The 26,456-nt window shown below is 37.4% G+C and overlaps 1 protein-coding gene across 1 annotated transcript in view; it reads left to right on the forward strand.

Moving 5' to 3' along the window:
• GPC6 (glypican 6) overlaps positions 1 to 26,456 on the forward strand; it is a 1,085,358-nt gene that overhangs the window by 284,849 nt on the left and 774,053 nt on the right. Inside the window, exon 2 of the mRNA XM_082602502.1 lies at positions 464 to 622. Coding sequence (XP_082458628.1) covers positions 464 to 622 — 159 coding nt within the window. The remainder of the gene's footprint in view (positions 1 to 463; positions 623 to 26,456) is intronic.

Consider the following 26,456-nt stretch of genomic DNA (forward strand, 5'->3'; position numbering starts at 1 on the left):
AAACAGCACACATTTACTTCTCACAGTTCTGGAGGCTGGGAAGTTTAAGATCATGTCACTGGTAGATTCAGTGTCTGGTGAGGGTCTGCTCCCTGTTTCACAGACCCCATCTTTTGACTGTGTCCCTAAGCGACAGAAGGGACAAACTAGTTCTCTGGGGTCTCTTCTAGAAGGGCACCAATCCCATTCATGATTAATCACCACCCAAAGGCCCCATCTCCTAATACCATCACCTTGGGGGTTAGGATTCGACATACGAATTTTGGGGGGTCATAGACATTCAAACCATGGGGTGGGTTCAACTTCAGTCTGGAGTATTTGGAAGGTTAGATACGCTGAGGCCCAGATAAAAGTTCATGGGGAGGGCTGGGGGGCTGGTGGAACGAGGACCCCAGGATTTGAGGGAAATGTCAAAGAAGCAAACTCCCTGAACTCCATACTGACGTTTACTTACTTCTTGCAGGGGAACACTTAAGAATCTGTCCTCAGGAGTACACGTGTTGCACCACGGAAATGGAAGACAAGCTAAGCCAGCAAAGCAAACTGGAGTTTGAAAACCTGGTGGAGGAGACAAGTCACTTCGTGCGCACCACCTTCGTGTCCAGGCACAAGAAATTTGACGGTAGGTGACAGTTTTTATTTCTCGTCGTTCTGGGTGCGCTTTGCGATGCGAGATTCTTGATATTATATGAAAAACATTTTTTTAAGTGGAAGCTTTTCTCTCCTTCTCAAACATTTATAACTGTGTCTATTTTTAGAAAAGGCATGAGCGCTCTTGACAATTTTTATTGGAAAAAACCTGAGTTAACAAAGCGCTGTTTGGCATTTGTGGTTCGCCTGTGAGATTTGTTCTGAATGGTTTGGCTGACGTTTTCATTATGAGAGTGATTCTAAGTCAGGTTTTGTCCCACCATAGCTTGTCTTCAGTTTCCATCTAGGGATTTGCTTTGAAGTCATTAAATGTCATTTAAAATTATTTGAAATAGAACATCACTTTTAAGAGGACAGGCTTGTTTTAAAGTGCCCAGTGACACAGACTCCTTTATTTTAGAGTTTTCCCTTCCTATAGTATAACTACATTTTATATTGTAGTTGCAATGCATCCAGCAGAAGGTTTAGACCCTTCATTTATTTCATGATAATAAGCAGTCGACTGCATTTCTGTATTCTATTTGTTAAACAAACATTTTGTATTAGCACAAAGAGAGAAAGTCATTATTACCAGGTTTTCAGCATTGAATTTTCCCATCCGAGCCTCAGAAAGATATTCAAAAGCGATCTGACTTTTATCAACTGAATGAACAATAAAAACGATAAAGATACTATTCTTAGGTGGTGAAAGTTGTCAGTGCTCTGTGAAATGAATGCACCTTACTATGGCTCATTGTAAACCAGACTTGCAAATTGTAGGGACCCTTCCTTGTGCGCCTTTGGTCTTAGGAATTTGCCCGAGGGCAACAGAACCTTCATTCATTTCCTCCAGCCTTTCCAATCAATGCACAACAAAGCCAGTTCAGAAAAACCTTGCCAAAGTTCTTTTTTTTCTTGTTTTTTTTTTTTTTTTTTTTTTTTTTTTTTTTTTACTCTCTGTGGTAGGCAAAATGTTCTGTTTCATTGCTGGTTTAAACTGGCCACACCATTTTCTTTAAATCAGTCCTCCAGGTTCTAAAAGGCAGGTCCACCTGGTGGTGTTTGAGTACTCAAGATAATGTGACATTTTCCGTGTAAGTAAAGGGACTTATATTTTTGCAAGTATGTTTCAGCATCTTCACATTCTTCCTCTGCCTCTCGCTCTGTGTTCAACTTTATATGTGGATGTATATGAAAATAACTTTATTTAGAAGTGATGCTGCAAATGTTCTTCCCTTGAATGCAACTAGGAGTACTTGGGAGTTGGCCTTGATTGACAGATTACAAATCCAGTGACCTTCAGGAGCCCCTGAAGGGGCTCCGTGTTTGAGGAACTATAATGTATCGGTTCAAACTGAGGCAAATTGAAAGGTCTTATTCTTTGTTACAAAAAGCAAGTGAGGGTGATCGGCTGCTTCTGACTTCTACCTACGTCTTTAGAAAACAACTCCTAGGGCTTTTATAAAGCTGTGCTCCAAAATTAAGTAGGAATAATTCCAGAGCAGTATTCACAGTACATAATATATATTCCTTTAAATAAAAATATTAGACTTAAGGTAGATTTATGGGGAGCTGATTTTGTATTTTTTAATGAGTAAAGCTATTCAGCAAGACTGAGCCAGGTACTTCCTGTATTCTTCTATCAATGACTTTCAATATTTTTGAATTTATAATTGGTAACCCCAGATCTCATTATTCTTACTAAAGAATCCACTCTCTCTTTGTGTGTGTGTGTCTGTCTCTCTCTCTCTCTCCCTCTCTCTGTCTCTATCTCTCTCTCTGTCTTTCTCTCTCTGTACAGGTGCGTTTTAAATTATTCTAATGTACTTAGGGGTATTATGTCAATTGGTTTGGCAGGACATTGATTCTGCTAAGATTCAATCTGATGTAGAGGGTGATGAATCCTCTAACAATAGTGCATTTCATTGTAGTTGCGTTAGGCTGGGATGGGAGAGAAGTTAAGATTTTTTTCAAGGAAGCTTTCAGCTAGACTTTTTAAAAAAAATCTAAATGTGATCCTGGTGAGCTCAGCTTCTGAAAAGCTATCTTTAAAAAGCTATAAAAATATATAAATTAAAAAGTCACCATTATAATTTCTGATCTTTCATTAGGCAATTTCATGAAGGTCAGCCATGCAATTGTATGATTTATCTTCTTATCCCACAAAGGTGATCCTGCTAAGTCACCTTTCAGGAACACTGGTGCATTCACGTGGGCAGTTTTCCATTTGTTCCCTTACCTTTCTTTAACCACTTCCTCGTGGCATTTATTGATGACTATCAGTTGGCATGCAGAGGAGCCCTGTCTGGGATCAGCTGTGGAATGTTACCCTCTGAGTTTTATTTTCCCAGATGAGACCAATGATGCTTTGAGAGACTTTAGGTTTATTTTTAGTAGCTTCCTATTCTGTGGGGCATTTTGCATTATTGCTGGGATCTCTTGATCCAATGTGTTCATTTTGACTTTCTGCCTCTGGCTTAGGTTTATTTTTAGTAGCTTCCTATTCTGTGGGGCATTTTGCATTATTGCTGGGATCTCTTGATCCAGTGTGTTCATTTTGACTTTCTGCCTCTGGTCCCACTTTCTCAGAGATCTTGATTTCTCATCGGGATTTTACAGGTCTTTGTTGGCTATGTGTTCTTTATTATATGAAAGATGACTGTATCATATGAGAAGGTGACCACTTTCCTTCCTATTTTCAATAAGTACAGCAGCTATTTAAATTGCACCTAATATACGTGATTTAGTCCATACTCTATTCAGAGAGGCTAGATTCAATCACTGTTAATCATTAGTCTATAGTTCTGGCATTCCTTATTATACTAGAAATGTTTTGATTCCATTTAGCTTGCATTTTGTGGCAGAGGTGACTTTTAAAATTTGAAATTCAAAAACATGTAACAGAACATAACATTATATTTATTGTCATATTCTTTCCCATTTTCTATGAATATCTTTAGTAATATTTAGAAGATGCTATATAAATTTATAAATATTCATTGCATGGTCAGAAGCTAAACCTGTATGAATATGAATTTTCCCTAACTTGCTTAAATGGCCCAGCTTTACTCCATACCCCCATTAGCCAAAATGTGTGGCTGAGAGGCAATAAATAGAAAAAAAAGGGTAGCTGAGAGGCAGTGAATTGAAAAACTATATAATATCAGTTGCAGAAATTTCCACTCTTTGGCAGAGAATCTCCTTATAACTGAGTAGCTTTTTTTTCTTTTTAAACATAGAGTTGAAATATGATGAATATATATAAAATAAAAGTTTATGTTCTTGGCACTGGTACTTTTCCAAGTGTCTTACAAGGTTTTTATTTGTTTGTTTGTTCTCCCTTTTCTGGCCAAATCTCCACCTCTGGCTGCCGTTACACATCCCTGCAAGCCCCTCACCTGTTGGCCAGGGCCTGGCCACCGCAAATGTTCCCTCAGAATACACAGGGATGCTCTCAATTTGCTCTGTAGCCAAGCCCAGGTTTTCTAACACACCCAGTGGTTAAAATTATGGATGAAGACCCAGCCAGGTACACCTGGAAGAATAATCACAACTCTGTTGCCTTACTTCTTGCCTTTCTCACCTCTGCCAAGTACCCCAGACAGCCAGAAGTACATAAACAAATGAACGAATCATATAAAGATACAGAAAAAGTGGCATCTTTGTGTATCCACTCATTTTCCTAGCATTTTTGTGTTTAGTAACTGTCTGACCTGTCCTATTGGTATTTGTATCTAAATCCTAATGGCTGTCATGCTTCTAAGTGGCTAATTTGTTAGGATCCTAGGAAAATGGAGAACAATCCAATACTCTGATAATATTAATGGTAATAATAGGCAACATCTGGCCATGTTCCTTGCCCATTACAGATGGTAACCTACTTAACAGAAGTGAATTGCAGGGCAAAGCCACACAGACACTCAATGGCAGAGTCAGCATCCCGTCCCAGGCTGAGCACTCCTGGATCCTTGCTCTGAGCTGTAACTACCCCATAATCTCTCTCGAGCTCTCCAGCTCCCAAATGCGCTGAGATTTCACCATCAGCCACATCTTTTCCTCTGTCTCTCGCTGCCGGTTCTGTCCCATTAATTGTGGGGAGGAGGTGGAAATGTCTTACAGAGAAAAGTGGAAAGAGATTTTTTTTTTTTCCTTAAAAAAAGAAAATTACCCGTCTAAATATAGTCCAGCCCTCAAGGAACCTGGAGCCTGGAGAGAGTAAATGACTTGCCAAGTTTCCACCAAGAAAGATGAAACCAAGACTGTAACTTGATGCTCTTGACTTACATCAGATTTATAAATAGTAATGTGATAGCAAGTCGATATTCAGTTGAAATTCTAACTCAGCTTTTATTTGTTTTGAGTGGACACTGGCTAAAAGTTACTGATATTCTTTTAACAAGGAAAGAGTGATATTGGTGGGTAAAGAATCTAGCCATATTTTTGGAAAAGAATCTGGCCATATTTTTGGAATCTAGCCATATATTTATTCCATTGAAGGTTGTCCCTAAATTAAGGGACGTGAGTGTTTTGTGCAAAAAAAATGTTATTAAATCAATGAGGGCATATTATTTATTTTTCTCACCTCATGAAGCCCTGGTAGCTTTTCTCTCGATGTAGGCACCAGTACCCTATTCTCCAGAATCCTGTATGGAGTATAGATTATTCAGAGACAGGAAAATTTAGTTGAAGGGATATTTTATTTTGGCAGTTTTTTCTTCAGATTTATTTGAGCTGGTATTTATTCACATCTGAAGCTCGATATGAGGTTTTTTGTTTAGTATGTTCTTGGTCTTATTATTTTACTTTCCTTCCTGGTTTTTATTTATGTATTTTAATGATATACATTTGTCTGGAGATTTTGGCAGCAAGTATATTTTTAAAAGCAAATTAAAAAAAAGTTGAGCAGTAATTTCAATCCTCCCAAAGAACTTATTCCATGGTAACACCCTCAGAATTCTCATTTTTACTAAACGTGGGAATAATTTATACACGGTGGCATAATATTTTTGTGCTGCAGATCTGCTTGTGTTTTCTTTTTAAATATCACTTCTCATCTATATATTGTAGAGATGACAATAATGTAATAATATCTTTAAAATATGGTCTAATTTTCTTACAGAATACACTTATTTGAGAAGCAAAAATTCCTAAGTTGTTTTCCTTATGGTAGTAGAATCTTCTGTACTTCCTGTCACATGGGTGATGTATATGTGTGTGTGTGTGTGTGAGTGAGATTTCAATTTGGAAACATTTATTCAGAACCTACTGTATAGAAGGCACTTAACTAAGTGTATAGCAGATACAGAGATGACTAATAGTGACTAAAATATGGTCAGTCTGTCACAGAGTATACCCTGTTGGGGAGACATAAATATAAAAGTAACACTAAGGAAGCAGAATGGACTATGCCATAAAGTAGAAGTCCAGTGGAAACAGAAAGGAAGGAGTCAAGTATTTTACTGAGAGGCACCAGAGAAGACTTTTGGAAGATGGGACACACAGGACCCTTAAAGAGTGACTTAAGGTGGCGATGGTTAGAGGTGACAGGCACCAGAGATTTTGTTAGCATGTCCACAGAGTCCTTGGGACATGCAAACATAGTTACCATTGATTTTCCCCTAACAATGTTACTTTATTGACATTTGGCCTACATTTATGATGTAGATAACCTGTAGAAACGTTTTTGGTCCTGTATCCGTTTTGTAACAACTAACCACAACATTTCAGGGCATAAACAAGAAACGTGTCTTTTTCCTTGAAGGCATCTTTGGGTTGGCTGGAGTTTGGCTATTCTGGCTTGTGCTCAGCTAGGCCTGCCTCTGAACCACGGATTTGGTCTGGTCTGTTCTAGACGTCTTTGGGAAGCAGCTCTCTGCCTACGTTCTTCTCATGGTGGAGTTTGGACCTAGCTTAGAATTGGCAAGAGGTCTTCTCAGGTTCCATTGACCAAGGCAAATCTCATGGTGATTCCCAAAATTGACAGGCAGGGTGTATACAATCCCCATGGAGGTGTGGAACTGGGGGAAGGAGTGAATATTCTACATCCTAATGTACCACAGTCCTCGACTGACTGCCTCTTGCTATTCCTTAAACAACGTTTTACCTTCCATGTTGACTTGTGGTATATATTTTTTTGGCAGGGGGGCAGGGGTGGGGGGAGGCAGATTTTCTAGGAATTTAAGAGTAATAAGTAATTTCTAACTAAAGCACAGCTTGGCAAACATACCCGTTATAGACTACGTCCCATATCCTAGCACATTAACAAGCACACTCAGAACACACACACCACTTCCATGATATTATTCAAGAATAAATAGATGTGACATTTCCATTTCTTTTGCTACTAGCCCCCTTGTTTATTGTACAGCATAACAAGTTAACTGTAATTCATAACGGTTATCATGTTAATCAGCATAGGAAGTAATTAGCCAAATGCCTCCTTGAAGTTTGCCGGGCCACCACCTCAATGACGTGTATTTCATCTGGTAGACATTCCTCTGGAAGTCAGGATGTGCTGAATTGGGTTTTAGAAATTAGAGAAACGGTCTCACTGGCATTGTAAAGTAATCTGCCAATTCTCCCGAAGGGCAGACCTTCCAAAAACAAGAATCAGCTAACCAGGGATTGAGCGTTGCCAGAACTAGTAAACAGATTTATAAATCACAAATGCCTTCAATGTGCTCGATGTGGGAATAGATGATCCATGGCAGGGCATTCTTTAAATGCAGTGCATGAAGAACCCAGATCTTTGTACAAGTGAAATTTGTCTCTCTCTCTCTCTCTCTCTCTCTCTCTCTCTCTCTCTCTCTCTCTCTCTCTCTTTCTTCTCTTTGGACAGATCTTTCAGAACTAAGGAAACACCACTGATCAGCACCTTTGTGACCTCTGTGATGGACTACAAATCATTTTCTAATTGTTATACCTGTACTACATACCTTTGAGTAACTGAAAACATTAAGCTCTCAGTGTAGTTGTAATATTATCATCTTATTATCACCAATTCCCTTGTATGGTGGGTTGGCTGAGCAGCTGTTTCACAGACAAGCCGATTTCTTTCAAGTATTACTCTATCAGAGGCTGAAAACAGCCTACCAGAAGGGTTCTTGGTCCTGAATATTAATGAACAGACAAGTGTCTGTTCCCTGACAGTGGCTCACTAATCCTTTGAGTAAGTATGGCTAAATTACAGGAGAAATTTTATTTCACTTGAATTGATCTGCCACTGGATAGAGAAAACAGGTTTTCTTATTTTAATGAAAATCAAGAAAAATATTTAATGGCATGTAAATTAGAGTTCAGTGGAAACATTTTTGTCTTCAAACCTGAGAGCACAGTAGCTCAGTGTGGACTGGTTCAGCTGCATGGTGTGTGTAAAGATGATGGAGACCTCATTATCTCCTGTTAGGTGTGATGTGCAGTGGGAAACAGTATAAGCCCTCACTCTCTAACTGGAATTTTGTATCATTTCTCAAGTGATATGGAATTGGAATAAAAATGGGCTTTCTTCCTTCACCGAGACAATGTAACATCTCCCTTTTCCAAACAAATAACAGGGTAAAGGAATAAGAAAACTGTTTGTATGCTTTTCTAAGATTCAAAAGAAAATTATGCAGGTGAATCTTTATCTGAAATGACATACCTTGTCCTGATGGAGTCCCTGAAGTGGGCAGATAGAAAGAACAAGATGGGCATAAATGTGATAAGTGTTGAAGCTGGTTGATGAGTCCATGGGGCTTTATTATAATGTTCTCACTTTGGAGTGATTTCTAAATGTATGTAATTAAAATTTTTTTTAAAAAGAGAGAACTGACTTGAGCACATACAGGATGAAGATTTCCAGACTGTGAATTCATTCTAGATATAGAACAATGCCAACAGGTATTGCCACTCTGTCTTGTGAATTCAACAGTAGTAAATTACACAGGACACACCATTTTCAAATTGCAAAGATGAACACAACTTATAGAGATTTTTAACTCAGGTCAAGGCCACTTAGCTTCTGCTTCCACCCAACATTTTATTATTGTGTTGCTAGAAATGGCATCTCTAGTTTACCCACAGGAACAGACCTATTAAAATGAGGCTTAATCCTTAGATCTTCCTGTTAAGTGTGATTCAAAATGTCAAACTCTTGGTTAGAAGATGTATGGTCAGCAAGACAAGCAGATTATTCAAACACAAACTTTGTCAAGATTCAGAAGAAAATGTAAAGCATATATTATAAATGCATTATAAATAACATTTCTATATCACTAGGTAGTCCCTCCAGTGATTCTCGGTTGAATGACAACCAGCATGAGCTCTGGGAGTTTGGCATTTTAGCAAACCCAAAGGAAGAGACATCTTGTCTAAACAATTAATTCCATATGCTGCCATGTATTCCATTAGACAGGAAGAGAATCCTGATCCCAAATGTGGAGGTAGAGTTGGTAACCAGCTAATAAGCCTGCATGATTCATGACACTCAGAGAAACTGTAAAACAAATTAAAAAATTACTTATTACACTTTCAGAATTTTCCATTTATTATTCTTTCAAAAGGGTTTTTTTATATTCATTAACTGGACAAATATTATTCTTCAGATGATTATATATAGTAGTACATGATCTTCACACTGTTTCCTCCCTACCTAGTGGTTTGAGTCCAAACAACTTGAAAATGAAAAGCAAACTTTGAAGGAAGACAGCAGGAAATCGGGCCTCCAAGGCTTTTCCATGCTGGAAGAAACTGTACTTCTCCACCTATTTTTTATTTCTGAAAATTTCTTTGCATATTTTCTCCTTTTGAAAGAACAGTGCGTGGTCATTACATGTTTTGGTCCTCTTGTCCTCCTGTCTCCTTCTCCTCAGTGCTTCTGTAGTTGATACCTTATCATTTTGACTTATTTAGTAGTGTTCTTTTAATACTATTCTTTTTTAAAAAGTATGATCTATTGTGTAGTCCCTCTTGAAGTCTAAGCTCATTAAGTATAGAGATTAAGTTTCTGATCTCTATTTTATCTTCCTATACTTGACTTAATATGGAACATATTTAATAATGCTGCAGTGTTGTCCGACTATGGCACCGACCTGCACAAACCCAAGGGCACAGACCAGTCAGATGAATTACTTAAGTTCTTATAATAAATATGATAGAAGAAAATAGGAAGTCTTGAATTCTAGTTATCTACTAACTCTTAGGGTCCATAAACCTGGAAGTCATATTTGATATGAGCAGCATTTATTCCAGTGGATTTAATGGAACTAATTTCAAATTCCTAGAATGAAGATAGTCTTTATTTGGAGTGGAAATAGAGGCCCTTACCTCAAAAAGCAGGATGAGTGTGCACATACACACACACACACACACACAGAGGTATATATACACATGAATAAGGAGGGGTTAAGGTACACTTTAGTCACTTGAAGGACCAGTTAACCCATAGATTTGTGTGTTCAAACACTGGAGATTTTGATTCTGTGGTCCCTTAGGGACTCAGAAATCTTCATTTTGCTTAAGCATCTCACATCTCTGGGTCAGCACACTTTGAGTATCACTGGTTAAGTGGAGTTGAGAGATCAGTGATCAGGATGTAGATCTGAGTCAGAGAAGGATGACAGAGGCTTTTAAATCTTTGCTTTATCATGTCAAAGTCAGTTTAAGTCTGCCAATAAAACGTCCCCACTATGTAAGGTGGGATTCAGGCATCTTTTGACCAAATGGTGGATTTTACACATTAAGCAAGTTTCTCTTTTCTCCTTCTGATTTTGACGGTGAATTACACTCCAGATCCACAACTCACTTAATCTTTTGCCGATCAAAATTATAATTCAGTTGAATTTTTTTATATCTGTGAACTAAAAAATTATTTTCTTTTTCCTCTTTTATTTTCTAGTTTATAGGATCTAACAGATATTTGTTTTTCAACATCTAGAAAATACATTTCAATTTTTTTCTTTTTTTTTTTTTTGGCTTGGATGATGTTTTCTGAAGCCAAGTATATAACTTATTTTTAATAGCATTTTTTGATTCTAAAGTATTATATGTTTATTATAGAAAACTTGGATTATGTAACTTTAAAGCATTAAAGAAAAAGTTACTTTAAACTTATGCTCACTTGGGGAAAAAAACTGATCTCTGAGGAAACTGAGGTAAAAATGTAATAATACTAATATTTGGTTTCTCATGAAAGCTTATTCAAATAACTTCAAAAAAGAACTCTTAATTAAGAGTTGGAACTCTTAATTCCTGTGTTTAATAGTTTATAAATATAAAATGAAAAGCAGAACCCAGTCTCCGTAGGAGGGAGGGGATTTCCTATTTTCTGGGGATAATATTTCCCTATACTTCATAACATTTGGTCAATAAAACTTTGGACCACTTTTACTATAATTGAGTTGGTAGTTTTTATTGAGAGTGTAATCAGAATTATGACAATGTAGTTCTGAAGATTTGAGTGGTGTAATAAATCATGATTTATATTAAAGAATAGGTCAAGGAAGTACTTAGGATGAATCCTCCTCACAAAGTAATGATTTAAGGAAAATAGAGATTTAAGGAAAATAATATGACAAATTTTAATGTCCTCTTGGAATAGTAGTCTAAGGTCTACTAACTTTGTTTAGCTGATCATTAGGTCAGCCAGGCTTGCTGTCACTCTCTCCGCAGTGCCCTGATACGTTTTACTACAGGAAGTGGCTTCTATCACCATTGTCAGGCCTGGAGAGTTCCAAGTCCCACAAATAGAGGATTTGCACATAGGCACAACCTCCTGTCAGTTTCAAGGTTTAGCTCTTTTCTGGTGCATAGAACTCTGGATTGTGTCCTGAGATCAAAGAAGTTTGGGAACCAACTTTAATTAATATTAGTGTTATACATTTTTAAATTGCTAAATACATTCCCCAGAAGTATGGATGCTTTTGTTTTCCAGTGTTTGAGATTATTTTTCCCTTTGATGCTTCTAAATCAGGAGTCTGTTTTCTTCCATGTAGATTCTAGGTGCTTAATGCCAGCCCTCCATTTTTTTCTTCATTCACTCATTCATTCCCCATAGATGAGGAAGGGCCTACTTTGTTCATGACACTATGGCAAATATTACTTTTTTAAAAAGCCATGTAAGCAGCACAGGCCCTGGAGTCAGCAGACTAGATTTCAAATATAAGATTTGAAATTTATTAAAGTAACCTAGGACGTTTCTTGAAATCTTTGGGTTCCATGTTTTTCTCTTTTCAAAATGACTGTAATAATCGTAGTTTTGAGGAGCCTAGGGAGAGTCTAGCAAAAAGTGAGTATTTACTATATGCTGCCTCTCCCCTGCTCTTCACTCTGGTCATCATCACTGTGCTTACGTTGTTATCCTTAAGGAACTGACAGTCCCATGGAGCCACCTAAACAAGAGCCTAAGTAGCAGTAACACAGATTGGTGCCATGAGTGAAAATACAGAGAAAGTGGTAGAAGGGAATGAAATTGCTCCATGATGGGGAGACCAAAAGCAACTCCGTGAAAAGACAGAATGAAAACTGTCTTGGAAATTAGGAAGGATTTGGACCTCAGTTCGGAAGGATGTGTAAATGTGAGGGAAGGCGTGGAGGTGGGGAATCTAAGAATACAGGCTTAATTCTGTTTGTGGAACAAAGAATGCTTGAATGAAAGAGGAGTTGCACCCAGTATTAAGGTCCCTGAGTATGTTTAAAAAGTGGAAAAATCAGTCTATTCTCTGAAAATCAACGGGTGTTCTTTTTTATTTTCATTTAAATAATTGAGTTGACTGTTGATTTTGTAGTTTTGTTGACAAAAGTTAAAATCCCTGTTGAACAACAACTAGCAAAGTTTACACTGTGGAGTTTGTTCTCTTTGATTAATGGCTGACAGCAGACGTGGATTAGAGAACAAAATGAATTCAGTTGATTCCTTAGATCCTTCAGTGTGAGCATCTGTATAATAATATTTGTAAATAAACAGTGAACTTCCAGGCATCTGTGATTGAGTGTGATTCATGCGTGGTGCATGTATGAGAATTCTTTACATTAAGACTGCGAAAATGTTGGTTCTACCTCAAAGCACAAAGTTTCAACAGTGATTTGTGGGGAATGTTAGGTTTAAGTATAGACTTTTCTTCTGCTATTCTACTTTCAGGTTCCTCACTACAGTGAATGTGTCCTACTGTTAGAATCACAGAAAATGTTAAATGGTTCATCTGATTATGAAATGAACATTACCTTTCATAAAACCCTTCTGCATACAACATATCTCAGCCCTTGAAATGAGTTGTCCTGTGGAAATTTTCTCATGAGTGTGTCAGGTCCCAATTTCAAGTGCGAATTTGTATTTAAAATGGTTAAATTTCACATTGTTATATTTCATAAAATGTTAAATTTCTGTTTCAAATATCTAGCATAAAAGTTCCTGCAACAGCATTACATGCAAATATATAGGACAGAGTGAAGTAAGTCAGAAAGAGAAAGAAAAATACCGTGTGCTAACACATATATATGGAATTTAAGAAAAAAAAATGTCATGAAGAACCTAGGGGTAAAACAGGAATAAAGACACAGACCTACTAGAGAATGGACTTGAGGATATGGGGAGGGGGAAGGGTAAGCTGTGACAAAGGGAGAGAGAGGCATGGACATATATACACTACCAAACGTAAGGTAGATAGCTAGTGGGAAGCAGCCGCATAGCACAGGGAGATCAGATCAGTGGTTTGTGACTGCCTGGAGGGGTGGGATAGGGAGGGTGGGAGGGAGGGAGACGCAAGAGGGAAGGGATATGGGAACATATGTGTATGTATAACTGATTCACTTTGTTATAAAGCAGAAACTAACACACCATTGTGAAGCAATTATACTCCAATAAAGTTGTAAAAAAATAATTTCAAACAGAAGTAATAAATACATTTATGTCCAAATTCATTTGGCATGACTCTAAACTCAGAATGAAAATGAGAAGGATTTGCAAAAAAAAAAAAAAAAAAAAAATATATATATATATATATGTATATATAGGACAAGAACCCTGCTACAAATATTCCAATCAGCAACAGTAGTGGACGTATAACTAATGATAATTGCCCACTTCATGTAATGAGGTGAGTTTTCTCAATAACAATTTAGTATACAACTGATTTACTATCTAGATCGTTGGGGGGTGGTGAATACAAATATCTCTGCGCACTCAAATCCTTTCTATCACAGAAAATCCCAGAGCCTCTGGAGATCCTTTAAGAAGTCTACATTATGTAAAGACATGCATATTTATTTCTTGTACATTTACGTAGCGTTTATTAAATTGCTGTTGGTTTTTCAGAGTTGCTTTTTAACAACCTTAAATCCTCATTTAAAATGTGTAATTCTTAAATGCAGCTAAAATCTCCACTGGTTCAAGTTATTAGAAATGGACTGATCCACAATAGCATGGTGTGCTCTTGGCTTGCTGCCAGTGGTGAATGAATGATGCACCGCTGGATGACTAATGGTAACTCTTATCCCCAGGTTCACTCACTGTGGTTAATATTGAACCAAGTCTCTCTGTGCAGAGTTCTTTAAGAGGCCAAGACATTAAGATTCCTTAGCGTAACATCAACCAGGCATCACCTGCACACCTAAATGTATTTCTTGCCAATGAGTAACGCTGTTCCTTCACTACACAGTCTACACAGAAAATGCCAGAACTTGATTTAGGGAGTGCAGCCATCTTCTGACTACAGTTCTTCATTAAGGGCCTTTTGTTGGATGAATCCAGTTCTGCTGTGTTCCATTCCTCATTTGAATGAAGTATGTTCTAAGGGTCATCAGTTTTAGGCAAAGTTGAAGAATAGATTTAAAAAAAAAAAATCAACAATATGTTTTCCTTCCTCATAAGAACTTTGCTCAATAGCATAGTACTACGATTTTGTGGGAGCTTAATAAAAGCTACCTTGATAACAAAGCAGAAAGTTCAGCTATTTTTCTTGCTGATGGAATACCCTAAATGTGGCTTTATTCTCTGCTTTCATTGTCCATTATAAAACATCTTTCTTAGTATTTGGACAACAATCAAGAGACATCACTGTTGTCAAATATCTCAACAATATCTCTTTAACATAAGTAATATATTGAAAGAAATAAAGCATCAGTAACCTTTAGAAAGGCTAATTAACTTGAGCAATGGTGACTAATAACATTTTTTCTTCACAAAATAATTTTTGACATCTAAGCAAACACCAGCACACGGAATAAACCATAATGCTAGATATTGAGCATTTCAAATTGAAGAAGACCTTTCTTTTTAGTAGGTGATAAGATAATTAATTTAAAGACTATAATTACTTTCTCCCATTGGAATACTAGGGTCTGAGGAATAGAGGATTTTTTTTAAAGTATTAAAAATAAAGAAAAATGTGCTTATGAAAAATACTTTTAAATGAGATCGATCTGCATTTATATCAATAATTGCATATCACATCATATTGAGTAACCCATTGTTGTGTTTTTTTCAACTGCAGTTCTTATGTCCCAATATTGTTTTCTTTTCCGTTTTCCCCAGGAAACAAAAATAAACAGGATCCTGAGTTACACTTTGAATTTTACATTAGTTAATAGAGCTGGTATTGGGAAACAGTGCCCAATGTACAAGAGCTGAAAGGTTTTCTTTTTGAGCATTTGTTTGCAAAACAAGCCCAGGATAATGGAGGATCATTTGTGGAAAGCTGAGCCATGCTGGGTGCTCATTAGATAACTTAGAAAGACTCTCTGGTTTGCGTCCCCCCAGCCCCAGTTGTAGATAGTTGCATGTGTTTCAATTAAAATCTCCATTTACTTCCAGCTGGCAATGTCAGCATCCATTCCACCAACAGAGAGTAAAGGTCACAGCCCCTTGCCTGAACAGACATTTAAAAAACTACGCCATTTGCCTTCTTTGTGTAGGTACCTTTGAGCCACCCAGAGCTAGCTTGGAGAGAAGATTCTGAAGAGTCACATGGCATGGGGACTTTCCCCTTATTTACTGATGTTTCTCTGGTAGCTGCTGGCCCAGGTACTGTAACTGCTGTTCTTTGTGCATTGGGATCCAGCAGCAGCTGTTGCTCTTTGCTGGAGCGTGTTTCTGAAATTCCAAATTTAATAGTCTGAGACCTTAGTCATTGAGAGCTACGCTGAAAGTTAATTTGCTGAATCCAAGTTTATTTTCCTACCTAAAGCACTGTTTGTGATAGAGCCTTTCCCTTGGGGTGTGCGATAAACTGAGGAATGGACTTATTTACCGTCCCTAGCAGGCTGAAGGGAAAGAGAAAGCAGTGGTTACAGAGCAGGGCGTAGGCTGCGTTTCCTTGTGACTTGACTGTATTCTGACTGTCAGACATTCGAACCCAGGCCCTGCTTTGCTGCTTCTACCTCCATGGCTGTGGAACTTCAGCCTGATGGAACTTCAGTTTCTCCATCTCAGACCATTAGGATAATAAATGCTACCTCGTAGAGTGTTACAGTGAGACAGTGAACATAAAGCACCTATGCGAATGCCTGGCCCGTAGTTAGCTTTTACTCTTTGCCACACGAGCCATATAACGTTTATGAGGTTTTTCTGGTAAGTGAAAAGGTTTTGCATTCCCTTGCTTCTCTTTTGAGCCAGAATTAATTTTCTTGCCCAATACGTATGAACATTCCCATACATTCAAAAAATTATAGCTGATATTTATTTATACTTTGTGCCAGGCACAAAGCGTTTTACATCCCATGTAGCCATCGCAACAATCCAATGAGGTGGGTGGTGTTACTATTATTCCTATTTTCTAGCTGAGGAAGTTCCTGCCTAAAGACGTAAGTAATTTGTCTGAGTACACATGGCTTGTAAGAGACAGCTGGGATTGAATCCAGCCCCGCCCCTTTAGTAAGTTGTAGTTTCTCCCACAAGGAAAGCAAATCAAATTACCTTGAAATAAAGTATTTGAACTCTGTTTCTGAAGTGAAAGTTTATATGTTAGTAATGGGAAGTTAAGGAGACTACCATCACTTTGTAGCTTTTTCTACTCCCTGGACTCTAGCTAGTCGGTAGATGGATTCATTTTATTAAAATTATATTTTATCATATTTTCAGTGGTAATCCTTATTTCATGACTAAGTCTATGCTTTGGTATTCTTACTTGGGCATGTTTGGGTATGATTCAGTTAACTGTAAAAAGGCATGGTAGCCTTAAACTTGACATGTCTGTGCCGAGATGGATCTAGTTATAGGTGCCACAAGTTAAACATGGCAGGAGGGTAGGGAGAAACAGTATTTAGAAAGTATAGTCACCACCAACAGTCTGGCTAAACAGTCTACCTCTCTGCAAAGTTACCAGGATTCTCTACAGACAGGAGAGTGCCAGCATGGGGGATTCAGGCACAAGTGATATGTCAAGCCACACAGAGACACAGCTGACCCTTGGGAAAAGCCAGTCCTGGGCACAGAGGATCCCAGTTTAAGAGTGAAACAGAACTTACATCTAAAGCTTGGCATATGAGATCACTATGAAGATAGAATCTCAGACACAATAAATAAGACACATTTCCCAACCAGAACTGGTACCCCAAATTCCAGCCCAGATAGTAGCAAGTATGGCATTTGGGTCTAGAAGTTCTTGTGTCCTTCATTGCTAATATCAGGGATCCTGTATCTGCAGATGGGAGGCTAGGAACCAAAGAGAGGTAGATCCTACCAGCAGAAAAGGTGCATTTTGCTTATCCTTAGGAAATTATCCCAATAGTGTGGAGTTGCAAGTTGCCAGAGTTATATTGAATTGTACAAAACAATAAAAATGAGATTTTTAATGCAAAATTTTGTTATATATTCCATACTTTAACTCATGAAGAAAATGGTATAGTTTGTGACAACGTCACTATTTTAAACTAAGGATAAAATACGGTAGTTCTCCCTCATCCAAGGAGGACACGTTCCAAGACCCCAAGTGTATGCTTGAAACTGCGGGTAGTACCAAATCCTGTGTATACTGGTTCTTTTTTTTTTTTTCTGTACATGCGTCCCTATGATAAAGTTTATAAGTTAGGCACAGTAAGAGAATATCCGAATTGCCAGCATCACTACTCTTGCACGTTGGAGCCATTATTAAGTAAAATAAGGTTACTTGAATACAAGCACTGCAATATTATGACAGCTAGGTGGCTACTAAGTAACTAATGTGTGTAGTTACCATGGACAAAGGGATGATTCACACCCCAGGCTGGACAGTGAAAGATTTCATCCTACTACTCAGAATGACGTGCAAATTAAAACTTATGAATTGTTTATTTCTGGAATTTTCCATTTAATATTTTTGGACCTCAGGTAACTGTAACCAAGAAGAGCGAAACCACGGATAAGTAGGGACTACTGTAAAGTTTCTAAAGATTCTATAAAACCTAAAATTAGGTGCCCTTGATTTTGCTAATATGTTTTCTCTTATTCTTAGTTAACAGTCTTGTAAACTTCCAATGAACTCGAATTTTGCTTTAAATGCAAACAGGTACTGTATACAGATATATACATACACAGATATAGTAGATTTTGTTGTAGATAATGGTAACTGGTAACGGTGTTTTATTTGGGGAATGAAATCAGCCTCTGGGAACAGGATTGAGAAAAAAACATTTCAGTGTATATCCTTTGTACCTTTTGAATGCTTGATTATATATATGTAGGGATTACCTAATCAAAAATATTTTTTAAATACAATAAATGCAGCTATGCTAAAGAAACTCATTAACCTTCAAATTTAGTCCTTAACGAGATGTTGGAATCAGGTTGTGAAAGTCTTGTTTTCCTACTCTCCACTCTCATTTCAAAAGTAACCACGTTCGTGTCAAAGTCAATGATGAAAACACTTTTAAGTTCAGTGAAACATGTTCTTTTCCTCCTCTGAAGAATACTTCTTACCTTCTAAGAAGTGAATGACTTTGACATTTGGATGTTGTACTCTTTCTTTTTTAAGTATGTGACGTCCTATGAATTAATTCCAGGAAGAGACCAATTCATTGTTTAAAGATTTTGCATAACCAAATAAGGTGTTGATAGGAGCTATGTCTTGGGAATTGCTTATTACCCCACACCCCTGATTAATATCCTCAGTCAAGTCCTTAACCCTATACTGTTGCTTTTAATATTTTAAATTTTCCTACCTTTTCCTGTGCTATTTCTAATGCAAACTTGAAGAGTTTCCTAACCTGAGATTTAAGAAAATCAAGCAAGACAAACTTTACATCGGAATGTAGCATGTTTATAAGTTGATTTTCCTTCTTCAACTTTGTCAACATAGTGGTTTCATTGTCATTCTCTTGCACATCTCTTTCCTTATAGTCAATTCTTTTCTCCCAAATGCCCCCAGTCTCATAGACCACGTGCATGACTTCAACACCATTATCTTCCCTTGATCTGTGTCTCCATTTCTGTGTTCCTCTTTCCTTCTTTCCATCGTCAGTGGGGAAGAGCAGCACTGAGTGTAACATTCTGCAATTTAAGACTTCAGTTGTATAGCTGCTCTACTCTGGCAGGTGCTGGTCACTCTGCAATTATGGAAATGAGAAGCATGTAGGGAAAGCCCTGAAAGAAATTTCAGTGTGTACTGGTTAATTGCTTATATGGCAGCATTTTAACAAGAAGCTTCCTCAGGGATAAAGGAATATATATCCTTTGAATTAACAAATTTAAACTTCTCATTCATCTCTTTACCTTTTCCAATAATTGACAGTATCTTGAGCTTGACTTTGTTAGGAAGTGTGTGTTTTCTTGATTTTTAAGGACATCACTACTCGAGTGGGCTTTGAAAAGTATATTGATGTTTTCTTTTATCTGGGGACTCTGAGAATCTTTATAAGTATAGGTTCATTAAACACACAGCCTGTGCTCCGCAACGGGAGAGGCGACAGCGGTGAGAGGCCGGAGTACTGCAAAAAGTAAAAAAAAAAACCAAACACATCTAGTCAGTGTGGTTGCTTCAATGATTTAGGAGAGAAGAGGGAAAAAACAGTGAGAGTGAATCACCTTCAAAGGATAGATGCCCTCATGGCTGAACTAGGACCAGAGCAGACCTCCTACCAGACATAAGGCAGTGCCATCTGCATTTAAGAGATCAGAAAGATGGAGAGCCAGAGACGTGCTGTAGAATTTTTACCTCTCCTTGCAATAAACGTACCGCATTGTAAGCCACTGATCCTGATCACTGCAAGGGCAGTTACTGCCTGAATATTATTCAGTAGCTTATGCGAGATACGTTGGTAGGTCTTATTTTCTCAAAGTTAAGTCCTCAAACCGTATGTTAATTAAACATGTTGTATATTGTCAATATGCCTTATAGAAACTTAGCAATGAGTTTCTTCTCTATTAAAAGTGATAATGCTCCACTGGTGCGTTTCTGGGAAGCATTAAGTCATCACATTTGTGGAACCCCCTCCTTCATACCAGAGCTGCATATTTAAGATGACTCTAACCGAACGAATAAGCTAGTTGTCACGGTGATGATAGTCTTGTTAACAGATAACTACGATAACAACACCATCTGCGCTCTAGTAGACACATAAGCAGCATTCTGGAAGCAAGGAAGAGGGAGTGACCACCTTCATTGGTTTAGTCAAAAGAGTTCTTAGGACTTCCCTGGTGGCACAGTGGTTGAGAGTCCGCCTGCCGATGCAGGGGACATGGGTTCGTGCCCCGGTCCGGGAAGATCCCACATGCTGTGGAGCAGCTGGGCCCGTGAGCCATGGCTGCTGAGCCTGCATGTCCGGAGCCTGTGCTCCACAACGGGAGAGGCCACAACAGTGAGAGGCCCGCGTACCACAAAAAAAAAAAAAAAAAAAAAGTTCTTAGCAGAGCTGATGGATTCTATTGAAGTTTAGCAGAGGGACAGGAATTTACTAGATGAAGAAGGAGGGAATGGTTATTCTAAGCAGAGGAAAGGGGAGGAAATATGCAATGTTTTAAACTATATTTGACCCCCATGACTTTTTGTGATAAATAAAATAATCTAATTAGACTATTGTTCTATTGGACAATAAAGTTGAAAATATTGGACTATATAAACCCTGAGATTTCTTCCAGCTCTAAACATTTCATGATTCTACATGATTCTATTGTATTATAAACACTGGAGTTCAATTTTTCACCTAAAAATGGCTGATCTGATTCATTTTCACCAAGAACACATGTGGGAACACTTCAGACTCCATCACTTGGTTCCTTTGAAGGGAGACTATAGGGTCTGAAAATTGCAATTAAGTTTTCCTTTAATGCTATTTTGATATGTATTGTATACTCAGACTGGAAAATTCTTGAGGTGTTGCTGCATCGAAAGGCATGACTTTCTTACACTTCTTTTAGATTAGAGATTTATGTTCCAGCACGTTTATTTCGAGGTGAACTTGAAATACCAGTGAAGTCCTACCCTATTCATTGTCAGAAGAAAACTGTCTTCTTAGGTTGGTCAACAGTTATTTTATTTAGAAGCACAGGAATTAGGCTATTTAGATGTCATTAAAGGCATTCTATAAAACTTGGTAGTTCAGCTTTCTTGGAGGCTCACCGTGGTCAGATATTCTAAAACCCACTGCTCCTTTAACAGCCAAGAAAAGATGGCCCAACAACAGACAGAGCTCATAAGGTTCCCCCACAGGGAGCTAAGAATATTGATGAAGAAACCAGTAAACAATACAAATGCCTCCATAGTGCTATTTATATCTGGTATGTTTTTAGTTCATCAATAGTAGAACAGACATTAGAAACTTTCTATGAGCAAAAGGGACTTAAATAAGAAGACAGGACCATTTGAAGACATCTTTCAGAATTGGATCTTATAAACTCAAAGGATTCAGTTCTTCTCTCCAAAGAGGTAGTCGTTACCTGCACTGATAATCTAATAGGCTGTGCACAATTTTCTTTCCACTTTTAGAAGTACTCATTGTGCCTTTTTGTAACCATTTGATTAACATGACTCTTATTAACTAGGAAAAGATAATATCTTTCTTTCTAAGTATTGAGATTGGTCATGAGCTTCACTCAGCAATCGCTTGATAGTGATTATTGTGGAGCAGTGAACAGATCTCTCTCTCTGGAGATGTTGAACTCAAGAGCAGTGGATGGTGAGGTAGAAGGGAAGGGAAGAGCAGAATCCATGGGACTCTGTGTTCCACACAAGTGCCATGAGGTATAAAGTAGAGAGGGATTTGGAAGAAGACAATTACTAGGGGCTGGCACCATAGAAGCTAAAGCCGTGAGTAAAATAGAGGAGCTCAAAAGTTGAGAGGTATCTGTTACTGAGATGAGAATCTCTGTGTGAAATCATGAACATCCTTACAACAAATCTCTACAATTTAATGTAACCTGAGGGTGTCTCCATCTTGCATTCTGAAGAGGATCACCCATTCATGTTCAATAATATACTATTTTTCTTAAAAATATTGATTTCATTGTTATTTCTAAAAACAAACCTTTCTACTCCTTCATTAACTGATTACTGTCACCTTTGGACTGAAATTGGCTTGCACGTATGTTTCAATGTCTTTTCTTTTTTAATTTGAATTCCAGGAATTTTTTGAGAAAGAACAATTAAGGTACTGTTTATCCCAGACTAGTTTCTAGAGGTAACTGCTGTATTTAAAACTTGGCAGGATAGGGCTTCCCTGGTGGCACAGTGGTTGAGAGTCTGCCTGCCGATGCAGGGGACATGGGTTCGTGCCCCGCTCCGGGAAGATCCCACATGCCGCGGAGCGGCTGGACCCTTGAGCCGTGGCCGCTGAGCCTGCGCGTCCGGGGCCTGTGCTCCGCAACGGGAGAGGCCACAACGGTGAGAGGCCCGCCTACTGCAAAAAAAAAAAACAAAAAAAAAACTTGTCAGGATAAAGAAAAGACCTCGTGCCAGGTCTGCCTCTAATCCTGATGTGCATTTATAGAGCATACTTGAGTATCTGAGGAGAGCCTCAGGCAAGACTTTTTCCTAAGATCCCAAAGTTAGTTTTGTTTAAATATTTTTGATCCCTTCATTTACACACAATGGATTTGGAATCTACCATAATTGTAGATGTGAACACTGTATCATGACTCTCTATTGCTAAAGATAAATAAGATTATAATTAAGTGTGAGATCATTAATGAAATAGAACATTAGTTAACATTAACAAAGAGGGTGAAGACACTATAGAAGAAAGAGCATCAGTTTTGATTTGTAAATCACTTAGCTCTAGCGCTTATTTGGCTTATGGCTCCAAGAAGTCATTTAACGTCTCTGAGCCTCAATTTCCACATTTGTTATATTGGGTTAATGATAATACAGATGAATCAATTCATGTTTATGATATTAAATAAAGGCTCTTTATCCTTTCCCATTCTTGAACTAAGTATTAAAAAGTCATGAGATTGCATTTAAAGGAAAAAGACAGAAATCCTCTCATTCACTATAATCTCTGCTACTCAAAACATGGAGAGCAAGAGTTGGCAATGACTAAGAGCTACTGAACACCACATTACCCATGGTTGTAAGTCATTATACTAGGATTAAGGAACGTGCTTCCCTGGGATCACTGAGTAATTTCCATAACTTAGCGGAATTATAAATTAAAGGCAAGCATTCAGTGCTTTCCTAACTCTGGTATAAAATTTAACTCACTGATAACAAGAAGAAGAAAGTGAGGAGAAATCTGTTTTCTTAGTGATGTATTACAATCTTTTCACATTTTTTGAGTATGACAAGAAAATATGGGATGGTGAAGATTCAAATATATTACAAGAAATATCTCTTATTCAGACTTTGTATGAAAATGAAGATATCTTAAGTCCCAGTGTTTGAATTAGCTTTAAAATATGAAACATCTGTATATTCATTGGACATAATAAGAGCTTCAAGTGATATTAATTGAATTAATTGTTGCATATTGTTGATGTCTTGGCTGTCTCTAAAAGGTTTATTTCCTTAAACATATCACGTTATTTAATGTCACTGAATATGTTGATGGGGCTGTTCAAATGTCAAATAACTGTCAGAGTTCTAGGAGAAAGCTAGCTTTCCATGCATATTTAAGTTTCTAGTGCACTGCAAATCATCAAAAAGGAAAATCTCACCATTAAACCATATCTTGGACTCTCTTACATTGAAAAGAAGGACTGTCAAGTACAGTATGAGACATAAATATTTATTTTAGAGTGTATTCTATATTGATTGACCTAATTAGGGTTGAATGTCTACAAGTGAAATCTGCCATTCTTGATTGTGGAGGGTTGAATTTTAATTACACTATCATTACATAATTATCATCAGTAACCACTAGTGAGTACCTGCTATGCATTAGGTAAATTTGCTTTTTGTCAATACATGGAGAGACCCTCATGTTACAGCAGAGATTTTTCTGTATTATGCAGTTACTATGTTGACTTACAAAATGCAGTTGTAATGGCTGTACCATTTGGCATCATATAAATAGTCATTTCTGTGGAGACGTATGATGGGGTGGGAGCAGAGGGAGAATATTCTAGGCACTAAGCACTGTTTAGGAAAGTAACTTTTCTCTGTGTAGCTTTGTGGAGTAGATGAAGTAGAAACAGAAGTGAATGCATGGATATTACAGGGAGTAAGGTTTACACACGTTAACAAAGAAGATTTTCCCATTTAGCACTGCCTCTTAGAATTGTGAATTTGCCAGTGCTAGACACGATTATAAAGAAACTCAATTTTTTTTTTCCTTTCAGGTATGTTGTAAAACAGTAGTTTTCAAATTATTTGCAATAGGAAACAATCCTTTCAAATGGAACATTACACAAAAACCCAATACATAAAGCAGAGAGAAACAAGAGGCCATAAGTATAAATGTATTTTATAATTAAAATGAATGATAATTACTTATTCATAAGTCAGTTGTTGTCTTGATGAGAGTCCTGATGTTGGTCTCCAGTATGTTAAAATACGGGGCTTGATATCTTTCTCTGTGTTTAGCATTTGTTTCATTGCAGACTTTTATTTAAAGTTGTGAAATATGAATCAAGCATTTGAATTATCTATGAAGCCCTGTAATATAGTTTTAATGTCAGCATTGGAGAGAAGAATCCTGCCCTGTATTGTGTGGGAGAGTGAAGTGGGGGACATGATTGACCTCTAATGTGTGTGAGGAGTGCCTAATGACTGAAAAGAAGCCTGAAGATCTTTCTGGGGTGATTATATATGGGTGAGATTATCTATCTCTCTATGTAGTTATGATTATGGTTGTGGTTATATAGTTATCAGATACTTAAGATTTAAAAAATTTTACTTTATGTAAATTTTAATGCAGTAAAATATGCAAAAACCCTATCTCCTTGAAGAGTATAATGATATGCTTTTATGATCATTGTCCAGCTCAACACTAAAAATTGCTGTTCTAGAGTTTAACTCATCACTGCCTCATTTCTCCAACGTCCTCTTCCCAAGCTCAGCTCTCCCCACCACTCACACACACACACACACACACACACACACACATACACACATACACACTCTTCTTATTGCTGCCCCAATTTGAGAGCTCTAATTCTACTGATTAGCTATCCATACATGAGAATTAAATTTAGAATGTTTTGATCCCTGGTAAATTTGCATGGAGGGAAATCTTGTTTTCATTATCTGAGTTGAAATTGGTTCACTTAAGACTTTAATATACCAGAAAATCGATATTAAGAATTTGTTTTGTATAATTTTATGCCTCTTACAAATTTATAATTTTCCAGAAATCCATTGACTTTCCAATGAATGTTTCAAGATGTGATATAGTAGTTGGTATTCAGATCTGCATTGAGGAAATAAGCATGTAGGACAGCATTTAGCGATTTAGAGTTTTTAAAAAGGACTTAAATTGATTTTTTTTTAATCTAAAGAAAGTGTTACAAAATTTAGCTTGTTGATCAAATCATTGTTTTTTAAATTAAACTCATTAGGTGGCATAAAATTTAAGGCTTATATGATAATCTTTCATCAATATTTTTACACTACCTTTGCATATGTTAGATATTTTCTTCACATTTCGGTTAGAGATGGGAACGAAGATTTTGGGTGATAACTGCTATTGAGCCAACCAGCAGATGAGCCCTTTTATTTACAAATTAAACTACAGAAAATTATTGATTCATTGGTCTCAGCTTTATATACTTTAAAAAATATATATGATCTGATTTTTTTTTATGATCTAGTTTTACTTTCATTATAACCGTGCAAAGTTGACATACCACTGTTGTTTGGAAATCAGGATAGTTGAAACTTCAAGCTAGAACTGGGCCAAAAACCTTGATCACAATCTACATCTAGGGCTCTTTCACTGGTTCACAACTGCCCCAGATATTTGCTGTTGTTCATCATGAATGTGGTCCAGGTTCGATTAAAAGAGGCTGAAGAGATAGCTGTAGACTTTCAAGAAGTCCCTTAAGGGGTTTTCTGTATACTCTCAAGGGATTTGGATGGGGGCTTGATGACTCTTATGCAATTGTAGTGCTTTTCCTGACTTGTAGAGGGCTGCTTAACTCATGATTTGGAACCATTATGGATGTGCTCTTTCACATCAGAAATCTAGGAGACTCTAGGAGAAAAAACAACAAACAAACAAACAAACAAACAAAAATCCAAATGAGAACTTGGGACTGACATTTACTAGAGGTTCTCAAAATGTGGTTCCAGGATCATCAGCATCAGCATCACTAGGTAACTTGTTAGAAATGCCAGTTCTTGGGCCCCACCCCAGACCTACTAAATCAGAGACTCTGGAGGTAAGTCCCAGCAATCTGTGATTCAACACACCCTCCTGATGCTATTCATGCCGGTGACAGTTTGAGAACCACTGCTCTATGTTCTTAAGCTTCAAACAGTATTTAGAAACTTACTGTTACTTCATAG

The sequence above is a fragment of the Mesoplodon mirus genome (genome assembly GCF_964341445.2).
Source record: "Mesoplodon mirus genome assembly, chromosome: 17".
Lineage (NCBI taxonomy): Eukaryota > Metazoa > Chordata > Mammalia > Artiodactyla > Ziphiidae > Mesoplodon > Mesoplodon mirus.